Genomic DNA, 21222 nt, shown 5'->3' with positions numbered 1-21222 from the left:
AAGTCCATAACTTCCCAGTTTAGGAACAAAGATAGATGGAACTATGCAATCCCATGCACATGTATGGCTAATTACTGAACATAAGCATATGCCAGAGAACGTCTAGAAATCCTCGTTCTGGCTAAGCAATGCAGTTATACCCAGAATATTGTTTTTCCCCAGAAATCAGCCTGTTTTACACCGCAATAACATAGCTTGCAAGAAGGCATGGATGCTGTACACTTATGGACTGAGTTATATTCTTCAAAACATCCACTAGATGGAAGCAACCAGAAGAAACACCTTAGAAATTTCTCAGAAGACTATTTCAAAATTAAGGTATGCACTGTGGAACGACTATCTTGGAAAGAAAGCCTAAAATCCCTCATCCTGTGTTTGCCTTACTTAGCTTTTGGGTAAATCCCCGGTGATGTTTATGACTTTGGTCCCTGCTTGTGCCCTGGATGCCCTACAGCCAGCTGCTGGCAGGCAGTAAAAGCATTACTGGGGTAAAATTGTGTATTCAGGGCCCGTCAGTGCTTTATTTTCCTTGGAATCATGATTTGGGGAGTTATTTCCGCCTTTTACATTCTCAGAAGCATTCCCATTCCCTTGGCTCCTTACCTGCAGTCTCCTCTTGTGTTTATTATGCCTCACAACAAGTTATTTTTAATTAACCTTGATCCTTCCCACAAGAACAGTATCTTTATTTTCTTTCGATTACCCACATATCAGCACCATTATTCTTATTTACAGATAAGAACACTTATTAAATATTTAGAGTAACAGAAGGAAGCAAAAAAGCCTCCCTCCTGGTCCAAGCTTTCATTTAAATTATGTTAAATGTACTAAACTCTTTGGTCAGTAGTACTGCTTGATACAGTTTGATGAGACTAGCACATTTCTATGGACTTGAATTTGCTACCAATTTTATGCAATTCATTCATATAATAAAATGGGGCACAGCTGCACTTCAGGAGTAACAGGAGACATTTCTGGATACCAATAATCATCTTAAAAGCATCGACTTCACCGTCATTTCAGCTACTTTCATTCATCTGTGTGTGTGTGTACTAAAACTGGGTGTTAACTGCTATGATGAGAGTTCTTTTGTCTTTCACCAGCTTGACTCCGAGGGAAAACTTTAAGCAGTTGTGCACTGCGAGGCAGCTGATCATTTTACTGAGGGATATTCCAATAAGCAAATAAGCAAATTGCAGCAATACTCTCAGAATTGCCGCTCCTTATAGCGCCACGGGGACTTCTAGGATTTTGCTTCACTGGTTGTAATGTAAAACACCTTTTACTTGGCTTAAAGAGGTAGGAGTAACTATGGCCTACAGGCCCATATACAAGTCATGGAGAATAAAGTGCACTAGCAGTTTATATGCAAAAGGTTTCAATTTCTGCATTAATTTTAGACAAACTTTGCAGCTATGCTATTGGAGACCTACCGGGTAGATAGAGTTTAGCTTCAAAAGGACAAGAAGATTTTATCCTTCACAGCTTGACTGTTTCCTGTGTTTACCCCTTCTGAAGCTGTAAACAAATACCCAACTGCTTTCATAAAACAAACCAGCTCCAATTAGGGAAAATATGGAATAAGACACTAGTAGCTGGAAAAAAAAACGTTTTAGAGCAACTGAATAAATTAGGATAGTTGAGAAAGGAGGGATAAGGGTAGTCCCGACGCAGAGCTGCTGTGGGAGCCGGTGTTACGCTGAGGATGGAGAGATCTCACTGCTGGGGTGTTTGTTCAGCAAAGAACATCCTGGCAAGCGAAGAACGCAAGCACACAATGAGAGATCCGGGAAAACAAGACTGGAAGCAGCCAGCTCGGTTTCATACTGCAAATTTTTGGCAGGCATTCAACTCCTTCTGCTGTTTTTCTCGCAAGCACATCCATCTATGTAATGTCACCAGATCCAGGGAGGGAGGGAGTCGGAGCGAATGGGAATGACAGGCTCGGAGGCTGCCAGCCTCTCGGCACATGCTGTTACTATACAAAGGATGTCTAGAAACGCAACGTGCTGTACAGATTTACAGATTGTGCCCCCCCTAAAAGCAACTACAAAGACTATGAGAAAGCAAAGGGAAGGAAATAAATACTAAACATTTCAGTTCGTTTCCACTTTTGACCAATCCTGCTTTGCAGCCTTCTGGATTCAGGAAGCTTGAGGTAGGAAACTCTTCCAAAGTCCCAGGAACGCCATCCCACCGGCAGTCGCTGGTAATCGGAATGCGCTATCCGTCCCCTACATGCTCCAGGGCAACAAAACTGCACCCTGCAGGGCAGGGGGTAACATACGGAGGAAGACTCAAATTCCTTCATTTGCAGCTTAAAAAAATCCATGTCATTTGACCCCCAATTCAGGAACCTGGCAGTTCAAAGTGACTGAGTTTTCTTACCCAAACCTGCCTCCTTCACACTCTCTCCTGGAACTAACTACTTTAGCCCGGTTTGCTAATTTGCAATAACGCAATCAATGTTATCTTATGAGCCAAAGATGACCCCATCACAATGCTGGATGCAATAATATTTCCAAGCGAGACTTCCACAGCTGCGGGAGCAAAACACACCCATGGAACCAAGCGAAAACACCAAGCTGAAAGCTGAGCTCCTCCCACGGGGCACGGCCTGCAGGCCGCGATACTTCTGCTTTGCGCAGAAAAGAAGCAACTTTCAGTTCCAAAAGGGAGGTTTTATCTAGCAGAAGGTTTTGCAAGCACCTAGAAAGCTAGATTTAATTAATTGGGAAAAACATAAACAAACCAGAAAGGTTTAACAGAGTCTCATGCTCCTGATGCACACTCCTCATTAATACGTGGAATGGCACAAAGGCTCCAAGAGCAATTCCTCTTCCCCGGACAGCCGGCACGGAACATTCTTCCATCGGACACAGGCTGCAACAGCGAGTCTGGCACAAACCCAAACAGGCCCAGATAAAGCTTTTTCCACCAAAGGCATCTAGTTTTTTTCCTGAGATCACTGCAACATTTTTTTTCTCTTAAAGATTTCTCTTAAAAATAAAGATTGGAAAATTTAATAAATTAAGAGAAAGCAAGAAGCAAAGGTGATTTTATGTTTTGAATTATAATTCCCATTTTCCTTATCAGAAATTGGAGATGGATTGCTCATTCAATTTGTGCATACTGAGATTTAAAAGCAAAGATTCCCAAAGAGGAAAAACTCTTATCACTTTTTAACACTTATGCAGATATTTAGCTATATAACAAGATTCATAATTCGTTCTATCTGATTTTTAAGAATCCGGTGAACTGACTGAGGCACTGACAATTTAAAGTCCTGGTGATTCATGGATCTTCATAGCAACAAGCTTGGAAAAAAACAGTATTTTAAGGTGTAGTTCACTAATACACAGGCCCACAGACTAGCTAACTGTTCCACAAAAGTGACTCAAAGCAAGGGAATATGTTCCCTGTGGGATTCTGTTTCCTGCATGAGGGTCAGTACTTTGGGGTTTCTCTCATTTCAAATCTCACCATGGGTTCAGGTTAACCACAACAGCAACAAGGAGCAAAAGACAGACAGATTTTTGGGTGGTCAAACTAGCAGGGGACTACAGTTTTCCCACCAAGGCATGAATCCATATTAGTTTAGTTCCAAGGAAAAGCCTTCACATAGCTAGAAAAGCATGAGAGAACAGGCAAGTTGAAGCCCAATTTACACAATAGGTAAGGAGAAGGCCTGCAGAGCTGGAATTAAAACTAACAGGACTTATTAAAGCTCATTAGGATCAATTTAGTTTGCAACCCTTTAAAGAGACAAGTAGCAATAACCCCTATCAACCCACATACTCCACAGAGGTCAAAGGAATCAGCAGTGTCACGCACAGGTTCCACCTTCTTAAAATAAAGACTAAATATCAATCAATAGAAAATCTGGGAAATAAATCCTCTCCTGAATAATAATAATAAAAAGGTATTACTTCATTTAATATGAATGCATTTTTAACTTTTTTTCTTCCACCATGATGGCTTAAAAAAAAATGTGATAGCAGGAAAAAAAGGGCATTGCATCAAACATAACTGGAAGAAGGGCAGGGAAAAAATTAAATATTGTCCTTCTTGGCTGTTTTTTCACCCCTGTTATATAACTAAGCTAACACTGGAACCAGGCTGTTGTTTATTTAACAATGCTCTCCATGCACCCTCCCAGCCTGACCATATTTTAAAGCTCTGCAATAAATAAGGTTCCTTTATTAACCACACTTCTGAGATGTGTCATTCCGTATCTGCCAACAGCCTCCAGGACAGAAAGCGCTAACAGCGGGGATGCAGCCAACACATTGGACCAGTTTCATGTCATTAAAGACTCGGATCCTATATTGCTACCGAAGCTGTGTCGGAGCGTGTGGTTACAAACACTTCCTCCCCACTCGTACACCGCAGAGTTGTTCTGTCCCAGTGACATCTGATGTCTTTCCACTGTAATTATTTTTATTTTTTTATTCCCAATATTCCAGACTCTGCCAGACCTCCTCTTGGCCTCTCTGGTGCATTTTCCCCCCAAATGCATGGCCTTATAGCATCCGTTCACAGCTGACCATGACAGTAACCCTGACAGCCCACTTAGAGTCTGTTACTATGAACCGCTTCATTTAAGTGTTCACTAATCAAGCGACTCAAGCTCAGGGCAATTCTTCAGCACTTGGGGTTCCACAAATGCCCGGATACAGACGGAGCCCATCTGCTCTTGACCATGGCTTTTTAGACAGGGAAGTGCAGTCTGGTCTTCCAAGGATCCATCTGGAAGAGTGTGGATCCTAATCCTATTCCAGCACGGAGCTAATGCTGGAAAAGCACCTTGGAGAGCAAGGGTGAGCTCTCCAAGTATAATTACAGAGCTCTGCTTGCAGATCCTTCAGGTTTGGATCCACCCAAAACAATCCAATCTACAAATCCCTTCCTTACCAGCAACGGGAAAGGGCTCAAATTGAAATCAATTATCAAAAAGTCTTATTCTTTGCCCTGAGATCCCACTTCAAATGATTTTGAAACATCTACCATGCACAGCAACTATTTCAATGCTTCTTTTGAAACATGTTTCTTTTTTGTTTCTTCTTCTTAGCTGATTTACCATAACTGTGGTAATATTAAGTTTGGAGAGTCCAGTTGGAAATAGCTCACTATTATTTATTTTGTAAAAAAAAAAAAAAAAAAAAACTGTAAACTTAACACCTGCATCTTACTACTGCCTAGCTCCTGACAATAATATAAAACAAAACATCTCTTTAAACAGTACTAAATATGGTTATATTTTAGTATTGTACTATTATTGGATTGCAATAATACTGTATTAAATATTTAATAGCACTAAGTAGTTAGTTAGTTGCAGTAATTCAGGAAAAATGTCTTACATAGCAATCAAATTTACTATTCGTGTGGCCTATTTGTTACTTGTCATTACTATCTTTGTTTGCAGTGAATAAAGAGAATATATAGGGTAGTAGCACATCATATTCTGGCACTGGCAGGATAACAATTTTTGCATTTCTCAAAAAAAAATCTATATTGGCAAGATAACAGTTTGCCAAGGTTTTTATTAAAATATTCTCCATCTCCATTGGTTTGTGTCTACAACTGGGATTCAAATTGAGCCTGCGTTCTTCCTTCTAGAAGGACCACCACATAACACAAGTTTGAGACGCAGGTAAACAGTTCTAAAGGAGGATACAGACTGCACAGAGACCCTATTTCCACATTTCTGCTCCAAGCTCCATTCGTGCATTGTAATCCTTTCCCTGGGCTGCTAAAGATGCAGCATGGAGCTGCGGGAGCCGTTTCTCACAATTAAACAGATGTGTTTGATAGCCATAAGTCAATATAACATCATTTACTTTCCTTGCTTTCAATGGATAGGGTATTTGAGACTAAGTGACCATAAACGAGAGAAATCAGTCTTTATTATCTTGCAAATACAACTTTTGATGCCAGAAGGTAAGCCAAGAAAGAGAAGTGGGGGTGATGTTGGTAAAATATAGGCACAGCAGGTTGCATGGCAGACTCAAACGTGGGCAACCAAGCCACAACGGGGCTGATTGAAGAGGCTACTGCCCTCTGATGTCCCCTGCCCCACCAGGAAGGCTTCTTCCCTCCAATACCTGTAGCCTTTTGCTACACAAAGCGCAAAACCACCCACTTCATTTGACACAAACACACGGAGCTACAATCTGCAGCTGCTGGGAAGCAACAGGCGCTTGTACTGCCTGTGCAACAGCCACAATAACCCCTGGCAGAGGTGCAAGGTGTTGGCAGCAAAAAATCAGTCCCTAAATCGTCCCTACGGTAGCCACCCAAACCACGAGCAACAACATGACCAGTGAAAAGGCGAGTCTAATCAAGCAGCAGGGAAATGTCCCACAAAATGTCCCACATTTTTTTTCTGCACACCCTTCTGTTAAGGCTTTCTATTCTCTAACACACCCTAATACCCAGTACATGCTCAAACACTGTTGACTACTGATTTTGTTCTATCTAAAGACCCATGGCATTCATTATAAGTCATGATTTCGAGAACAGCAAAGAGTTTTCAAGGAATAAAAGTGATCCTCTGAACAAGGGCTAACCTACAGAAATGAATTCCAGGAAAAAAAATATTTCACTCTGCAAGTAGATTAATTGCACATGAAATAAAAGTGATAGTTACACTTTAAAGAAATCTGTCATGTATATTTAATCAGAGCTTTGCTATAGAAAGTGGTCTGTAATAGCACAATTACATTATTTTAGAGTACTGTACAGTATTGCTCATTCCCTACAGATATGGGAGGAAAACAAAACACCACTGAAGGATGCTGGATTTGTTGAAGGGTTAGTTCTTGCCTGATACTCAATCAAGAGGTGGCAATCGGCTGTTCTCTTTCATTACAATTTCAGCACAATCTCTATTCACTCCTAGTTATTGCAACAGTTTGGCCACCCCCCATCCACCTCCTCCCTTTCCACCAGAGGGGATAACATCACGGATCCCATCAGTCTGTCACCTACCACGCAAACAATATCAAATTAAATTCCAGCGTTTGGCCCAGGACGTCACAAGGAAGGTAAAAATAGCTCTTAACTACATTTCCTATTTTAGCTTCTAAACTACAGGAAACTGAAGAAAAGGCCACACTTCCCAAAAGCCCATGCATGAGTAAAAGCACATACAGTACTTAAAACTGAAGCAGAGAACTCCTTTTTTGCTACCGCTGGACTTAATGGATAACCAAATTCCAGCAATGAGCTCAGCCCATCACCAGTGTTGTTGTTTTTATTTATTTTTTTTTTTGCTTGCTTTAACCCCACCAGTGTTTCTAAACTCAGGATCTGAAAATCTTACTGTCAACAACATGCCACTACGGCATCAGGCAGGGAATCCACGACAACTTGCCAGGCTCTTTGGCACTGACTGCTGCAACAGAGAACACAGAGGCATGAAGGCTTTTGAAGAAAGGAAGATTTACTAAGCATGGAAAAAAAAATGGAGGTGGTGGTGGTTTTTGGTTCTTTGGGTTTTTCTTTACATTTATTTTATGTGCAAAGCTTAAGGCTACAACTTGCATAGACTTCTTGCAAACTAATCATAATAAAAGGGAGAATACTCAGGGTTGAATATTTGTTTTCAGGCATCTGGGCAAAACTAACACTACTATCAAGCACTGCCAGGTGAGCACCTGCAGCTCAGCGGAAGCTGTATTTAAACAGGAAAATATTAGTCTTTTGAGGATCCCAAATTTGCATCATATGAAAGCATGAGAGTTGTTGAATAGATTTTAAGGACCAAAGACTACGCAATACTAAAACTGAACTTCACAAGTCATAATGACATTTTTCTTGTTCACAGTTTTGGGAGGCTGCTGTTATGCTGATACAGATGCTAAGATTGGTCTAAAAATCCAAGTTAAGATCATTACCACTCTCCTGAAGAACCCACACAGTGCGAGTCCAATGGAACAGAAAAAAAAAAAAAAAAAAAAAAAAAAAAAAAAAAAAAAAACGCACGCCATTCTCGAGCATCCAAGAAAATAAATGCTGCACGGTATGTGTTTGGCACCCAGATAAATGTTTTGGCTATGTATATGGTACCCCATACTATCATTCACCACTTGACATACCCCATCTTAGGATGAAGAAAACATGAATGGAACAGGAGGAAAATATATATATGTGCATTTACACACACAGAGGTCCTAAATTTTGGCACGCTACGAAAAGACTGGATAGGCTGTGAAACATAATGTGGAAATAATAATATGCAGAGCTAATATTTTCCACTGTTACCACCACTCTCAAGCCAGTTGCCACATGTGCCAGGCTTGTTTACAAGCTGTTTTTATACCATTTTATGACTTTACCAGTTTGGGTACCTATATTGCTGGAGCAGTCGGTAAGAAACATATGTAGTCAGAGCCCTTAGAAAAGGATGCAAGAAGCTGACAGAATAGTCAGCTTATGAACATACTTTCTGAATATACTTTCAGTATAGTAACATTTAATCTTAAATCCCAACAGTCCACAATACATGACTGTAGCTAGTAAATACTGCGTCCACTGCAGTGCTCCCAAAATTAAAGTACAAAAGAACCTTTACTAGTGATATAGCAGCTTTGTAGATTTTTTAGGAAGATTGCTACAGTACTTAAGTTTTCAAACTTTAATAAACTACAATAAACTCTCTCTGGGAAAGCAAAGCTGATCGAAAAAGCATCAGCAGTGCACACTTGAACTGAGCACCAAGGAGGTTATTTCCAACAAAAAGTCTGCATTATGGCTGGAAAATATATCAAGTATCATGGACTGACAAAATTTTAATGTTCCACAAATCCTGGACTTGTAATGCAGAGGTGTGAACTACCAAGAACTTAGTCAAATTAATAAACAAAGAACAGACTTCAGCTTTACTTCCACAGCAGCAGAGACAGGAAAGATACTGAGTGGGTATCAGTTTCACTCAGACAACTTGATCTCAGGGTTGTGGTGGGGAGTAAAAGATCTTTCACACGCAAAAAAAGATGTCAGGAAGAAAAAAAAAAAGCATAAGAGAAAACAATAGCAAAATGTTTTATTTTTTCTCATGAACCACACCCAAAGGTTGCAGTGCACGCAGAAGAGGAGAAGTTCACGAACGCTCATTCCAACACTTCTTTGCTCTCCGCCACCCCCGATTTCAGTCCTCATTTTACCTGCTATATCTTAAGTATGTTTTCTTCATATTATACAACAAATCCGTACTGTGATAGAGACCAATTTGGGTTTTTTTTTTTGTTTTTTGTTTTTTTGTTTTTTGTTTTTTTTACTGTTAATGCAGAAAGCCTCTGACACAGTATTAGGCCCTAACTGCTAATCACAGCTCCACCACGTTATCCACATTCAGATAAGAAGCTGAGCTGGCAGTCAGATAAAAGTGTGAAAATAAGATGAGCTCAAGTCTGATTTGCAAATCCACCTCAGCTTAAAGTGTGAACGATAACTTCCCGTGCTTTGCTAATATAATACGTCTCTCATCATCTATTCAATTCCATCGTAGAGAAACATAAGCATTAAATTCCCCCTACTAGGTCATCTGCAGTTTCCAAAGTGCAGGTTTTCACCCATTAAGTTTCCTTTGGTCCTGGTCAGAAATTTGGAGGGAGGAGGATCCTCAAAGCGTATTTTGAACTCAAAAGGCGCAACATAAACAAAACAACCTCAAATTGTAACTCCGTATTGATGCATTTAATCAACCCCAAGAAAAACCCGGTGCAAATGGGGTCTTACCTTATCCTTTTCGTGGGGAAGGAGACACACTGGAGGGAGACAGGAAAGAGACTCGCAGCTCTCCTTCCCGTCAGCATTAGTGGTTGCCTTAGTGTTGAGCTGATACAGAGGTCCATCTTTGAGCAGCCTCCCATGGCCAACCGCACGCTTGACGGCTAATCTTAATTGCTGGTGGAAAATGGAGGCAGCGCTACCTCCAAACAACGCAGACACATCTTTCTGCCCCTTCAGAAAGCGCTCGATGTTCTTCAAGGACGAGCCACTAGACTCGGCCAAGCCCTCGATGGCGCGTTTGATAAGTTTATTCCAGTCCACGTTTGGTTTACCATCCAACTTTCCATGGTTGCGAGGCTTTGGAAGTGCTATTCTCCCAGGATTATCAGGATCCTTGTAGGAATTGAGACCTTTGTTGGAGACTTTTAAAATAGTTCCATCCTTAACACTCAACTCTAACTGTTCCAGAACAGTTTTGCGGTCCAAACCGTGTGATGAAGATACTGCATTGCATATCCTCTCCTCTGAAGGACGCTGTTTTTGTTTCTTTACCTTTTTGATCGCCTCCAAAATCCACTCCGTATACAGGGGGTTGGCGAGTTTTACCATGGTGAAGAATTCTGTATATCCATAGAGTCGTTATCCTTTATCCCGATGCTGAATAAGTTTCACACCGTGGGAAAACAGATTCTCGGATGATGGGAAACAGTTAACCATAGCATACACGTTTTCTGTCCTGAATTACTCCTCCTTTCTCAAACATGAATTGTTTTCACACTGAAGAGAAGAAAGCAAAAGAATTATAAGTTTCCTCATTCTTTCTAGGAAATCCCGTAACAGCTTCAGAGGAAGTTTTCCCACAAAGATACAAAGATTTCAGCACATCTCACCTCAACTTTGGGTCTTTACACTCACAGTCAGAGTAACTGTAGCATTAAGCCTGGAAGAAAACAACAAGAGTCATTTCCAAAGAATAAATAATCATAAAAAAGCCTACAATAAGTCACCAAAGACAGAGTTTTTCATCCACTATCCCAGTTCTAAAACACTGTATATAGCTAAGGTTATATATTTAATGCAAATCAAACACAACTTGAAATAACTAAATCAATACATTGTAGTGGAGAGGAAAAAATAAGGATCAGAAGTCACTCAACATAAAACTCAGTGCAGAATTAGATGACCATAACCTACATTAATGGGGGAAGGAGGGGAAACAAATTCACGGATTTTTAAAAAGCAGCCGCTCTCACAATTTTTGTATACTGAAGACAATACCCAGAATTTAAATGGAAAGGAGCAGAAATTGTCAAGAGCCCTGAGCAAACAGCAAGGGGGAAACTTTCAGAACTCTTCCAGGAACGTAATCATAGGTCTGGGTCCCTCCTGCTAAGAAAAGCTATGACAGTTGTTCCATCAAGGGGAGAAAAAAAAAAAAAAAAAAAAAAAAACACCACAGGGAAAAGAAAGAACACAACTCGAGATTGTAATTAAACATTCCACTTCCAGAAACCATAGACAAAAAGAACACAACAGTGCAATCTTCCACAGGCAAGACAAACTGAGAACACTTGGGGACAAAGTAACAAGTGACCATACACAATGAAGGGGGGACGTTTGTGTCACCACTAACTAAAGGTGCAGATGGCTCCCAGGCTCTACTTCGCTGTCTTTGGAAGAAAGAAAGAAAGAAATAGGGGGGGGGCTGCTTTTTCTGCTCGTGCTAATACACCAGGCCACAGCTCCACAGTGGAGGCACGCTAACCCTGGAGGATTTATAAACTGTTTACAGGAATAAAGGCTTCTTAGGAGGGAAGTTTCAGCTCGGAGTTAAGTTGTCAACACGGCGCTCCGGCGCTCCTGCTTTCGAGGAAGCGCCGGCGAATCTCCCCGCACGCGAAACGCGCTCGGCGGGAGGGCCGGCGGCGCCGCGGCTGCTGCCCGGGCACCGCGGCGGGGAGCGCGGGGCCGGAGGCGCCGGCTCCGGGGGCGGCCGCGGCTCGGGGCCCCCCCCGGTCGTTACGCAACCGCCCGCCGGGCCCGGGCCCGCAGGCGGCGCCGCGGGCTCCCCGCGCGGCCCGCACCTGCCGCCGCTCGGCCCCATCCGCCGCCGCGTTGCCGGGAGCCGCTGCGGGGAGGCCCCGGCGAAGGCGGCGCAGCCCGCGCGGCCGCCCCCCGGCTCCCCGCGGCGGGGCCCGCGCCCGCCTCGGCGGCGCGGCCGGCGGCCGAGCGCGGCGCGGCGGCCTGCGCCGCCCGCGCCATCCGCGCCGCCCGCCCGCAGGCCCAGCGCGAGCGGGCGGGCGGGCGGCCGCGCCGGGCCTGGCGCAGAGCGGCGGCGGGGCCGGAGCAGGCCGCGAGCCTGGAGCGCCCGCCGGGGCCTCCCCCGCCACGGCGCCGCCCGCCCGCCGCGCGCCCCCGCCGAGGCGGCGCGGCCCCGCCGAGGCGGCGCCACTCACCGAGGCCCGCGGGCGGCGAGGAGCGGGCGGCCGAGGCCGGACGGCGGCGAAGCCCCAGACTGACACGGCGGCCATCTTGGGTCCGGAGCGCTGCGGAGCGGGGGGAGGTGGGGCGCGCGAGGGGAAGAGCCCGCGGCGGGCGGGCGGGCGCGCGCGGGGAAGAGCGCGGCGGGCGCCGCCGCTGAGGCGGCCGCGGGGAGAGCGCCGGGGCCGCGGCGGGAAGCGCGAGCCGCCCCGCTCCCCGGCCGCGATATTGGGCTAAAATAGCAGCGCGGATCGCGATAATCCCATTAACCGTAATCTCTTGAGCCTTTCTTTCCAGCTCTGCTTCCACCTGCGCGCTGGAGAGGCAGTTTTCGCCGCTGGGTTGCAGGAGAGCTATGGTGTAAGTATTGTGTTAAACGTCGTGTTTGCGTCGCTTTAATTTTGGAAAGAACGTTAAAAAATCCAAAGGGATATTCAGACAGAACTAATAAACTTGGTCACCAAAGGTTCATTTGCTGAGCAAGAGGAACTCTTTTGAGATAGATTTCTAACACGACAGACTTTTCAGTATGAAATATTGACATGGGCTTCTTCTAACACAACAGACTTTTTGATAAGAAGTAAGTTTTTGGTCACTTACTGCTTGGGCCATTGAGGACGATGTGGGTTCAGGACTGTTGGAGGTGCCCGACACCTCTCCCACCTCTTCCCTCACCTCCAAAATTCAGAGCTGTGTGGCCTCTAGGACGGTAAATGGGGAGGCTGTGGTGCTAAATTCATAAAAGTTCATGAAGATATAGGTATAACTTAAACAGAAGATACAAGTAAGCGTAGCAAGTGTTGGGAATATTCACTATATAACAGCGCAATGCAACTTCCTGCATTCCTTAGAGCATCAGCCTATAAACTGCTTTCTGTCTCAGCATTCACAGTAGGTTATTATTAGCACCCTTGCAAAATTAATAGATGTTGCACGGTACTTTACACATAAAAAATAGCCTGTTTTCTTCTACTCACCCTCTTTTTTTATTTTCACAGCACAGGCTGACAGCTAAATCATCAGGATTCCTGCATATGGCCAACTACAGATGGTAAGGAATTGTTTTATCGTAAAGACAGGGTGCAGTTTGGCAACACCGTTTTGTAACGTGGTTCTTTGACTGTACCCGGGCTTCCCAGGGGGTTGTGTACCTGCAGGGGAGGGTACACTGAGCTGCTCTGAGGCTGCTGCTGAGTTATCCAGCGCTGCAAAATCCTCCACTGGCAGCATCAGCTGCAACGTTCTCCTTTTATTTTCCACTTTGTAATGAGCCACTGTGGAGAAAAGCATTTATTCAGTTTCTGAACAAAAATATGATCTTTGTGCTAACGGTTTGGAAGCAGCCAGGCAGCATTTCTGTAGGAGTAAACAGCCACATAACTGCAAATTACTCTCTGCAGTTGCCAGGAAAATAGTGTTGTGTTTTTTTTTTCTTTTTCTTTTTTTTTGAAAAAGTTTAAACTTCAGAGCAGTGTCCCAGCTACACGGGAACTCTTTAAAGGTCAGAACTGCTCAAAGGACTTTGACAAATTATCTCTCGTGATTACTTTTTCATAAATTTTTTGAAGAAACATGTATTCCCTCTCTTCCCTCAACAACTTTTAACTTTGGTGGACACAAACAATTTATTGGTCTATGGTTGCTCTTGCCTCAGAACCAACATTCCGGAAGGCTAAAAAAAAAAATGATGTTACCAGAAGAAAGCTACAGAATCAACAACATCAGGAACTGAGGGAATATTCACATTTTTGATGAGGAGTGTAAGCAGCCAGAAAGACATGGCAGTTCTTTAAGCAATGTGTAATACAGCCAAGCCTGAATAGTGTTTCATGAGAAAACACTATTAACACTAAAACACCAGGTAAAATGCTTTAAAAATATAAAATACTGCCATAAATGGCTGGTATCCTGATCTTAATTGTATAATCCATTACTTTAACTAGAATTAAAGATGTTTTAAAACAGTTTTTGCTGCTTTATTTTTATAAATGCATTTGATACAATTCATGACTGTTAAAGGTGATTTTATAACGGGTCATTTCTCCTGTGTTCTTTCCCATCATAGTAAAAATCTGTTTTGACACACGTTGACTCATCTAATACCTTAAATAAAGTGGGGGTAAAAAGGTGATGTCAGAATAAACCAACATATATATATAGGGAGAAGTCGTCAGAAAACATAAATGCAAAATGAAATACAAACTTTAAGCTGTACTTTTTCTTTTTTCTCTGCATTCTGACGCGAGAATTTTCTGCTCTCGGTGGTTAAAGGGCCCGAAGGACTCGGGTCTCCTCACGGACAAAAATCAGGAGCTAAAATGCGGGAGGGGGGCCAGGAGGGAGGAGTGACGCGCGTTGCCCCACCCCGTTGGGGCGTTGAGTGACGTGCAGCGCCTCCAATGGGAGCCGAGAACAGCGTCGGCTTGCGGCGCGTCATCGCCCCCGCGCCTCTGCGCGCTCAATAGGAAGCCTCCGTTAGTGGGTCAGCCAATCAGCGCTCGCTGCTAGCGCCCGCCCTGCGGGGTGCTGAGGGGCTCGTGCGCGCGGCGGGCGGGGCGCAGCGCTGAGGCGAGGGCGCTGCCGCGGCGCCGCCATCATGATCCACAGCCTGTTCCTCATCAACGCCGCCGGCGACATCTTCCTGGAGAAGCACTGGAAGAGCGTCGTGAGCCGCTCCGTCTGCGACTACTTCTTCGAGGCGCAGGAGAGGGCCTCGGAGGCGGAGAATGTGCCTCCCGTCATCCCCACGCCGCACCACTACCTCCTCAGCGTCTACCGCCACAAGATCTTCTTCGTGGCTGTCATCCAGAGCGAGGTGCCGCCGCTCTTCGTCATTGAGTTCCTGCACCGCGTCGTCGACACCTTCCAGGTGCGCCTGCGAGGCGGGAAAAGCCCCCGGCCAGGGCTTCTCTATAGAGGAGAACAGGAGCGCCTGGTGCTTGGTTTTCTCTTTTCTTATTTCCTGCTCTTTAATAACTCCCTCTCACATGCAGGATTGATCTACAGTAATTTTTCTTTTTCCCCTAAAGAAGCGAGTCACAAGAGTTGCCTCAGAGCAACCACAGTCCCCTGCATGTCATCTTGACATGACTGCAGGTCAGTCTGGGCAACTAGCGAGGAGTCTGGTCTCGGTTGGCTGTTAACAGGGTTGTGTAGGCTGTAGAGTGTCCTGTGACCAACAGCCTGCCAGAATTCAAGAAGTATGGGCTTTGGTCAAAAAAAAGAGCGTCATGTGAGCTTTGCTTCCGCATGCTAGTCTGGCATGTGGATGTAGGTTCTGAGTGGTTTCCATGGCATACGGGGAGTGAATCAACTCATTCATTTAATGTCAGAGTCCAAACCCAAGGAGATCTTAAGTTTGCCTTTCTGTTGGTGAGACCCACTCATTTTTTTTTTTAGGTTGCTCTAAAGATCTCATGCCCCACTGAGCCTTTGGATTAAATGTTTTGAGTGAAATCAGGTTGTTTTGTTTTGTTTTCTCCAGAAAGGTGCACAAAGTCCCTCTAGAGTAAAGGGAACACAAAAACACTGCACAGTGTTTTGCACTATAACAAAACTAAATAGAAAGCTTTGAACAGGAGATGCTGGTGCTGCGCAGTTAAGATATTGAAAATCCTGCAGGTAAAGACTAGAGCAAATGAGGATGGCTGTGTGTTTAATACTGGGTTCTAATAAAATGCATCAGTATACGCAAGTCAGAGTAATGAGTGAAGGAAATAAGCTTTTTATATTAATGCTGCTGCTTAATTGGTTGCACCCGAGCCATTTTGTGAGCGCTAATTTTAAAAAGTCTCTTAGCTGTAAGAGAGAGTCCTTTTTATAGAGAGAAAATAGGAACATGTAATGATGCGCTAATTTGCCAGCTTGCAAGGGCCGTGGTGGAAATATGCTTAGAACTTAGTACACATCTGGTGGAGTGCTCAGTCTGCTTAATGGACTTCCATGGATATGTGGAGTTTCAGAGTTATTTCACCTCCTCCTAACAGAGACTTGGCCGTTCCTATGTAGCAGAACAGTAAATGATCAGAAGGGCTTTTCAGCTTCTAGAAGTTGTTGAGTAATTATTTCTTTTGCACAGGATTATTTTGGGATCTGTTCAGAGGTGATGATCAAGGACAATGTTGTGGTGGTTTATGAGGTACTGGAGGAAATGCTCGACAATGGCTTTCCATTGGCAACGGAATCTAATATTCTCAAGGAGCTGATAAAACCTCCCACTATCCTGCGAACAGTTGTCAACACCATCACAGGTACAGGGAAACAAAAAGCAGATAAGCTGGGGTCAAGGCAAGAATCTGTGTTGCCTGATAGCCTCTGAAATTCAGCACAGCTAGATCTTCTGTGACAATGCCTTGCTTTTGGACTTGTCCCAGTGCCAGTACTGTTTGCATCTCTTTATCAAAAATAAAACCATTGAATACACAGACTATATTTCTACTTATAGCCATGATGCGACTACCTGGATGAATGGGATTTTGTTTTGTTTGTGCTCGTTTGTTTGAAGTAACTCCTTCCTGTACTTCACTGGAATTAATTGCAGCTTAGTTAGATGAGGCCCGGGATGACTCCTGGAGCACTGGCTGACACTTGTGTTTTTTTTCTGATCACCTCTCCTTTCCTAGGAAGCACAAATGTGGGTGACCAGCTCCCCACTGGACAGCTCTCAGTGGTGCCTTGGAGACGTACTGGTGTGAAATACACCAACAACGAAGCATATTTTGATGTGATTGAGGAGATAGATGCAATCATTGACAAGTCAGGTATGGAAGTTGCTTCTACCTAAGACTAGAGAAGCCTGTTCTGATAGTGCTTGAAGAAAGAAGGTTTGCCAAGGAGTTGCTTTCTCCTCAAATATGGGAAGTTCTTTGCCTGTTTTTCCTCCAGGGTCTTGCCAACTGTAGCTGCTATTTAGTCAGGTATGTTAGTGAAGCATCAAGAAATGGACTTGGTCCTTTTCCTTTGACCATTGATGAGATTTTTTTGCATGTAATTCTATATGGGAAATTTAGAGAGTGAGTAGTCTGTCTCCTGGGGCTATTCTCTTAGTTTCAGTGTTTCTTAATCTTATTATAATTGGGATCTTTGGGCATTGGTAATCAAAATGGATGTTGCTGATGACAGCGGTTGTTTGTATGCGTCTTCGCTAGAAGTGATTAGGAGTGAAAAAAACATTGAACAGCCACATAAAGGTGTTAGATTTTCTCCCCCTTGCCTTGGTATCTTTTTCATGTCCTGATGAGTTTTGTTCAGGCTCATATAACCTCCTTTGTTTATATTTGCAGGGTCCACAATTACTGCTGAAATCCAAGGGGTGATTGATGCTTGTGTCAAGCTGACTGGCATGCCAGACCTTACACTGTCCTTTATGGTAAAGCTTAAAGAAGGGGCATAATATACTGTGATTTTGCTCAGATATCTTTAATGGCTTTTCCCAATCCTGCTACTAGGATTTTTGTTTCACTGAGATAGTTTCCAGTTTATCAGAACCTAGATCTTCCAAAGGAGGAAAGGACTGGGACTGAAAGCTCCTAGTGAACTTCAGCAACTTTGAGCCGAAGGGTTTTATTTTGGATGCTTTGTTTAAAAGTACTGTTCACGTGATAAATTTCTGATATAAAGTGATGTTAATACATATATGCTAAAGGAATATCTTTCCATGAGTATTCATCAATGTAATTATTTGACACGACTAAATTTGTTCAAATATCATAGAGTATTTTGAGTATAGTTGTTGCACAGACGTGGCAACATGAAGTAGTTTAACATATCTTAATGTATGCACCTTCAACCGGATAGAGGGTATTGAGTGGTATACAGTTCATGCATGGAAGCTGAGGAGAAAGATTATTGTAACTAATACTGCTTTGTTCAACTTCGTGCTCTTCTCTTATTTCAGAACCCCCGATTGCTGGATGATGTCAGTTTTCATCCATGCGTGCGTTTTAAGCGCTGGGAATCAGAGCGAATACTCTCCTTCATTCCACCTGATGGGAATTTTCGCTTGTTGTCCTATCATGTCAGCGCTCAGAAGTAAGTGGTGAATTTAATGCTGCAAATTCTGTAATTTGGATCTTCTTGGCTGGGAAAAGAAGGAATTGCTAGTATAGGTTAGGTGGCTTTCTTTGCCAATTGAAGTAGAAGTGCATGATAATTTTCACTTTCTCATTTTAAAAATGCCTGCTTTCTTCTTGTTAGGAGCAGTCATTTTGTAAGTTTTGCCATCAATTTGAAGTCCGATAGCAGGTGAATGAATTAAGGCAGGAATTAATTAGGCAGTAGGAAGTTACCAGCCTGCTGATTTTCTATGCTTACTTTTTTTTTTTCAAAAAAAAAAAAAAAGATGAGATAATTCTGTAATACAGTTATTTTTGGATGTGTCTTTTAATAGAACTATATTTTTTGCCAATTGTTTGCATACACACATCCCAGAAACTGTCTAGCCATTAGCAGTTTGGGTTATAGATTCTAAAACACTTGGTTAGATTCTATCATATGTATTTCAAGTAGGTGAAAAGCAGTAAAAGAAATCCAATTTAAAGCAGACACATGTACTATCTGAAACTACTTGCTAGTTTGGTTGTAACGTGCAAGAGGATTCCACCTCTTTTGATCTTCTGCTCTACTGAAAGTCCTTAACCCTTCCTGTGATGTAAAATAGAAAATTAGGACATAAAAATCATGCTAAAAAGGTGTAATTAACACCAAAATCAGCATAGGTTAACTTTCTCCTTTTGCAGAGATTGTTGTGTGCAGTTTTCAGTGTGGAACGTGGCACGGGCTGCATCAGGAAAAGTGAAGGGAAGGATTCGTAAGGGTGCTGTTTTCTTAGTTTTTACTTTTATTCCAGTCTTGTGGCAATTCCTGTCTACGTTAAACACAACATAAGCTTCCGTGATGGCAGCTCACTGGGACGCTTCGAGATCACTGTGGGACCCAAGCAGACCATGGGAAAGACCATAGAGGGAGTGATGGTCTCCAGCCAGATGCCAAAAGGTGTCTTAAACATGAGCCTCACACCGTCACAGGGAACACACGTGTTCGATCCAGTTACAAAGGTGAAAAGAATAAGTGAAATAAGAAATTTTAACCTTTCAGCAATATGATAGATATGGGGGGGAGCTTCATAGAAAGAGAGAGAGAGAACTAAGGAGGCAGAGAAGCCTCCTTAAGGGTGTGCTGTCGCTGAAGCAGAGGCCCCCAATCTCCTTTCGAAGGAGGAAGGGGTGCTGTCTATCCAATATAGAGGAGAGGATACTGAGACAAACACTTTGTTTAGGGAAATGTTAAACACTGTCATTGGAAGGGCAGCCCTCTCCAGAGGGTGTTGTTACATTCCTGTGTTTCACTGCTGGATTTTCTGTCCTTGAAGTTGCTCTCATGGGATGTTGGGAAAATAAACCCCCAGAAGCTGCCAAGCTTGAAAGGGACAATGAGTCTTCAAGCTGGGGCATCCAAGCCTGATGAGAATCCCACCATTAACTTGCAGTTTAAAATTCAGCAGCTGGCTATATCTGGTAAGTGGTGTTAGGTGGAGAAGATGAATGTTTTGTGCTGTGTCCATGTGCTGATGAGCAAGTAGCTGATGTAGCTGTGCTTGCCCTTTGAAGTATGGTTTGTCTGAAATGTGTTTATAGAACCATATACAGGTTTGTTGTTCTCTCTATTGCTTTGTAAAACAGCCTGCCCATTTCCTCCTGAATTTCTTGCTTGCTGCCCACTAAATAATTTTTAGAATAGGAATGTGTTTGTGAAGAATGCTGATGACCACTTGCATTTGCCAGCTTTTCTCTATTCCATTTTCTGCTTGCTAAAACTTCCCCTATGTGTTTTATGCCTCTAGCATGGCTTTTCTGCTCCTTTATTCTGAAGGCTTGTCAGCGTTGTGGCAGCTCTTGGTCTCACACTGTCTTTGTTTGCTTTTAGGACTGAAGGTGAATCGCTTGGACATGTATGGGGAGAAGTACAAGCCCTTCAAGGGGATAAAATACATGACTAAAGCTGGCAAGTTCCAAGTCCGAACCTAGAGGAGCCTCATAGTGAGGAAGAACACTTTCCTCTCTGTCTTATTCCTAGCTGTTGAATGCAACCTCTCCCCACCACCACGCATTCAGGGGTTCTCCCTTCTCTCTACTAGCATCTGCTGGAGAGCCAATGCTTGGGGTGCTGGGGAGCAGGGAAAAGCAGGGCTGACCTGAAATATCTCGTCCCTAACTGCATCTGAAATAGAGCAGTGGCAAATGGGAGAGATGTTCAGGTCCCTTGGGATTAGTGAGTCAGATGTGCAAGCCTGTATCACCTTCACTTTGCTGTCTTCAAGGAAATTCTAGGGATTCACTCCATTTACATCTGTTCCTTATGTTTTTGTTGGCTTTCATCCTCTATGCAGCTGACATAAAGTTGAACTTCCTTAAAGCTCACCTTGGTGTGATGATGTGGCACTGGCTCCTCTCCTTCCCTGGGAGCTTGGAGAGCTAAAGTCCCTGCAGGCAGGGTGCTCAACTGGCCGTTCTGCTGCAAGGAGCCTGAAGAAGTGGAAAGTTAGATTGTGTAGGGTGCCCCAGAGGGAGGAAGGGAAGGAATGAATGTCTGGAGATTTCAGAAATCCTCTTTGTTAAATAATCTAAGTATCTCTGGGGGATAGTCTGGAAACTCATCAAAATCTTAATATAATATCCTATGAAGAGCTAGCAGAAGCACAAATTATTTTGTAACTAATGGGTGAGGATCTCTGAATACAATTCTGCCTCATATTTTTGCTTGATAATTGGTATGGGGTTTCTTGTAGCTTCTTTCAGGGGGTCAGAGAAAAGCCATAGGTTGTAAAGAACAAACATGGAATCATAGCACTGATGGAAACCGAAGCTGAGGCAGCTGATGATGTTCCTAGTAACGTTTAGAACCTCTTTTTGCCTCTGCCTGCCTTTTAGGGATGAGGGTGATACTGCTGTTCTTCTGCTCACTGCTGTCTTTATATGAGATAACTGTGTCCTGCTACCTGTGTGGGGT

The 21222-nt window shown here is 43.5% G+C and overlaps 2 protein-coding genes across 2 annotated transcripts in view; one reads left to right on the top strand and one right to left on the bottom strand.

The window, feature by feature from the left end:
• Positions 1-12293, bottom strand: part of KAT6A (lysine acetyltransferase 6A) — a 28020-nt gene extending 15727 nt beyond the window's left edge. The window contains exons 1-3 of the mRNA XM_088521448.1: positions 12192-12293; positions 10626-10675; positions 9742-10512 (exon numbers count right to left, since the gene is read on the bottom strand). Coding sequence (XP_088377574.1) covers positions 9742-10344 — 603 coding nt within the window. The 5' untranslated portion in view covers positions 10345-10512; positions 10626-10675; positions 12192-12293. The remainder of the gene's footprint in view (positions 1-9741; positions 10513-10625; positions 10676-12191) is intronic.
• A 2483-nt stretch (positions 12294-14776) lies between these two features.
• Positions 14777-20705, top strand: AP3M2 (adaptor related protein complex 3 subunit mu 2). Its single transcript, XM_010212793.2, has 8 exons — positions 14777-15085; positions 16295-16466; positions 16839-16976; positions 17499-17584; positions 18113-18246; positions 19064-19271; positions 19586-19730; positions 20140-20705. Exons 1-8 carry the CDS (start codon positions 14813-14815, stop codon positions 20238-20240), a joined length of 1257 nt encoding a protein of 418 aa, XP_010211095.2. The 5' UTR covers positions 14777-14812; the 3' UTR covers positions 20241-20705.
• Positions 20706-21222: the final 517 nt, after the last annotated feature.

Source organism: Tinamus guttatus, unplaced genomic scaffold, assembly GCF_059628265.1.
Source record: "Tinamus guttatus ecotype Peru unplaced genomic scaffold, ASM5962826v1 Tinamus_guttatus_pri_ptg000123l, whole genome shotgun sequence".
Lineage (NCBI taxonomy): Eukaryota > Metazoa > Chordata > Aves > Tinamiformes > Tinamidae > Tinamus > Tinamus guttatus.
This window is presented reverse-complemented; position numbering and strand designations above follow the sequence as displayed.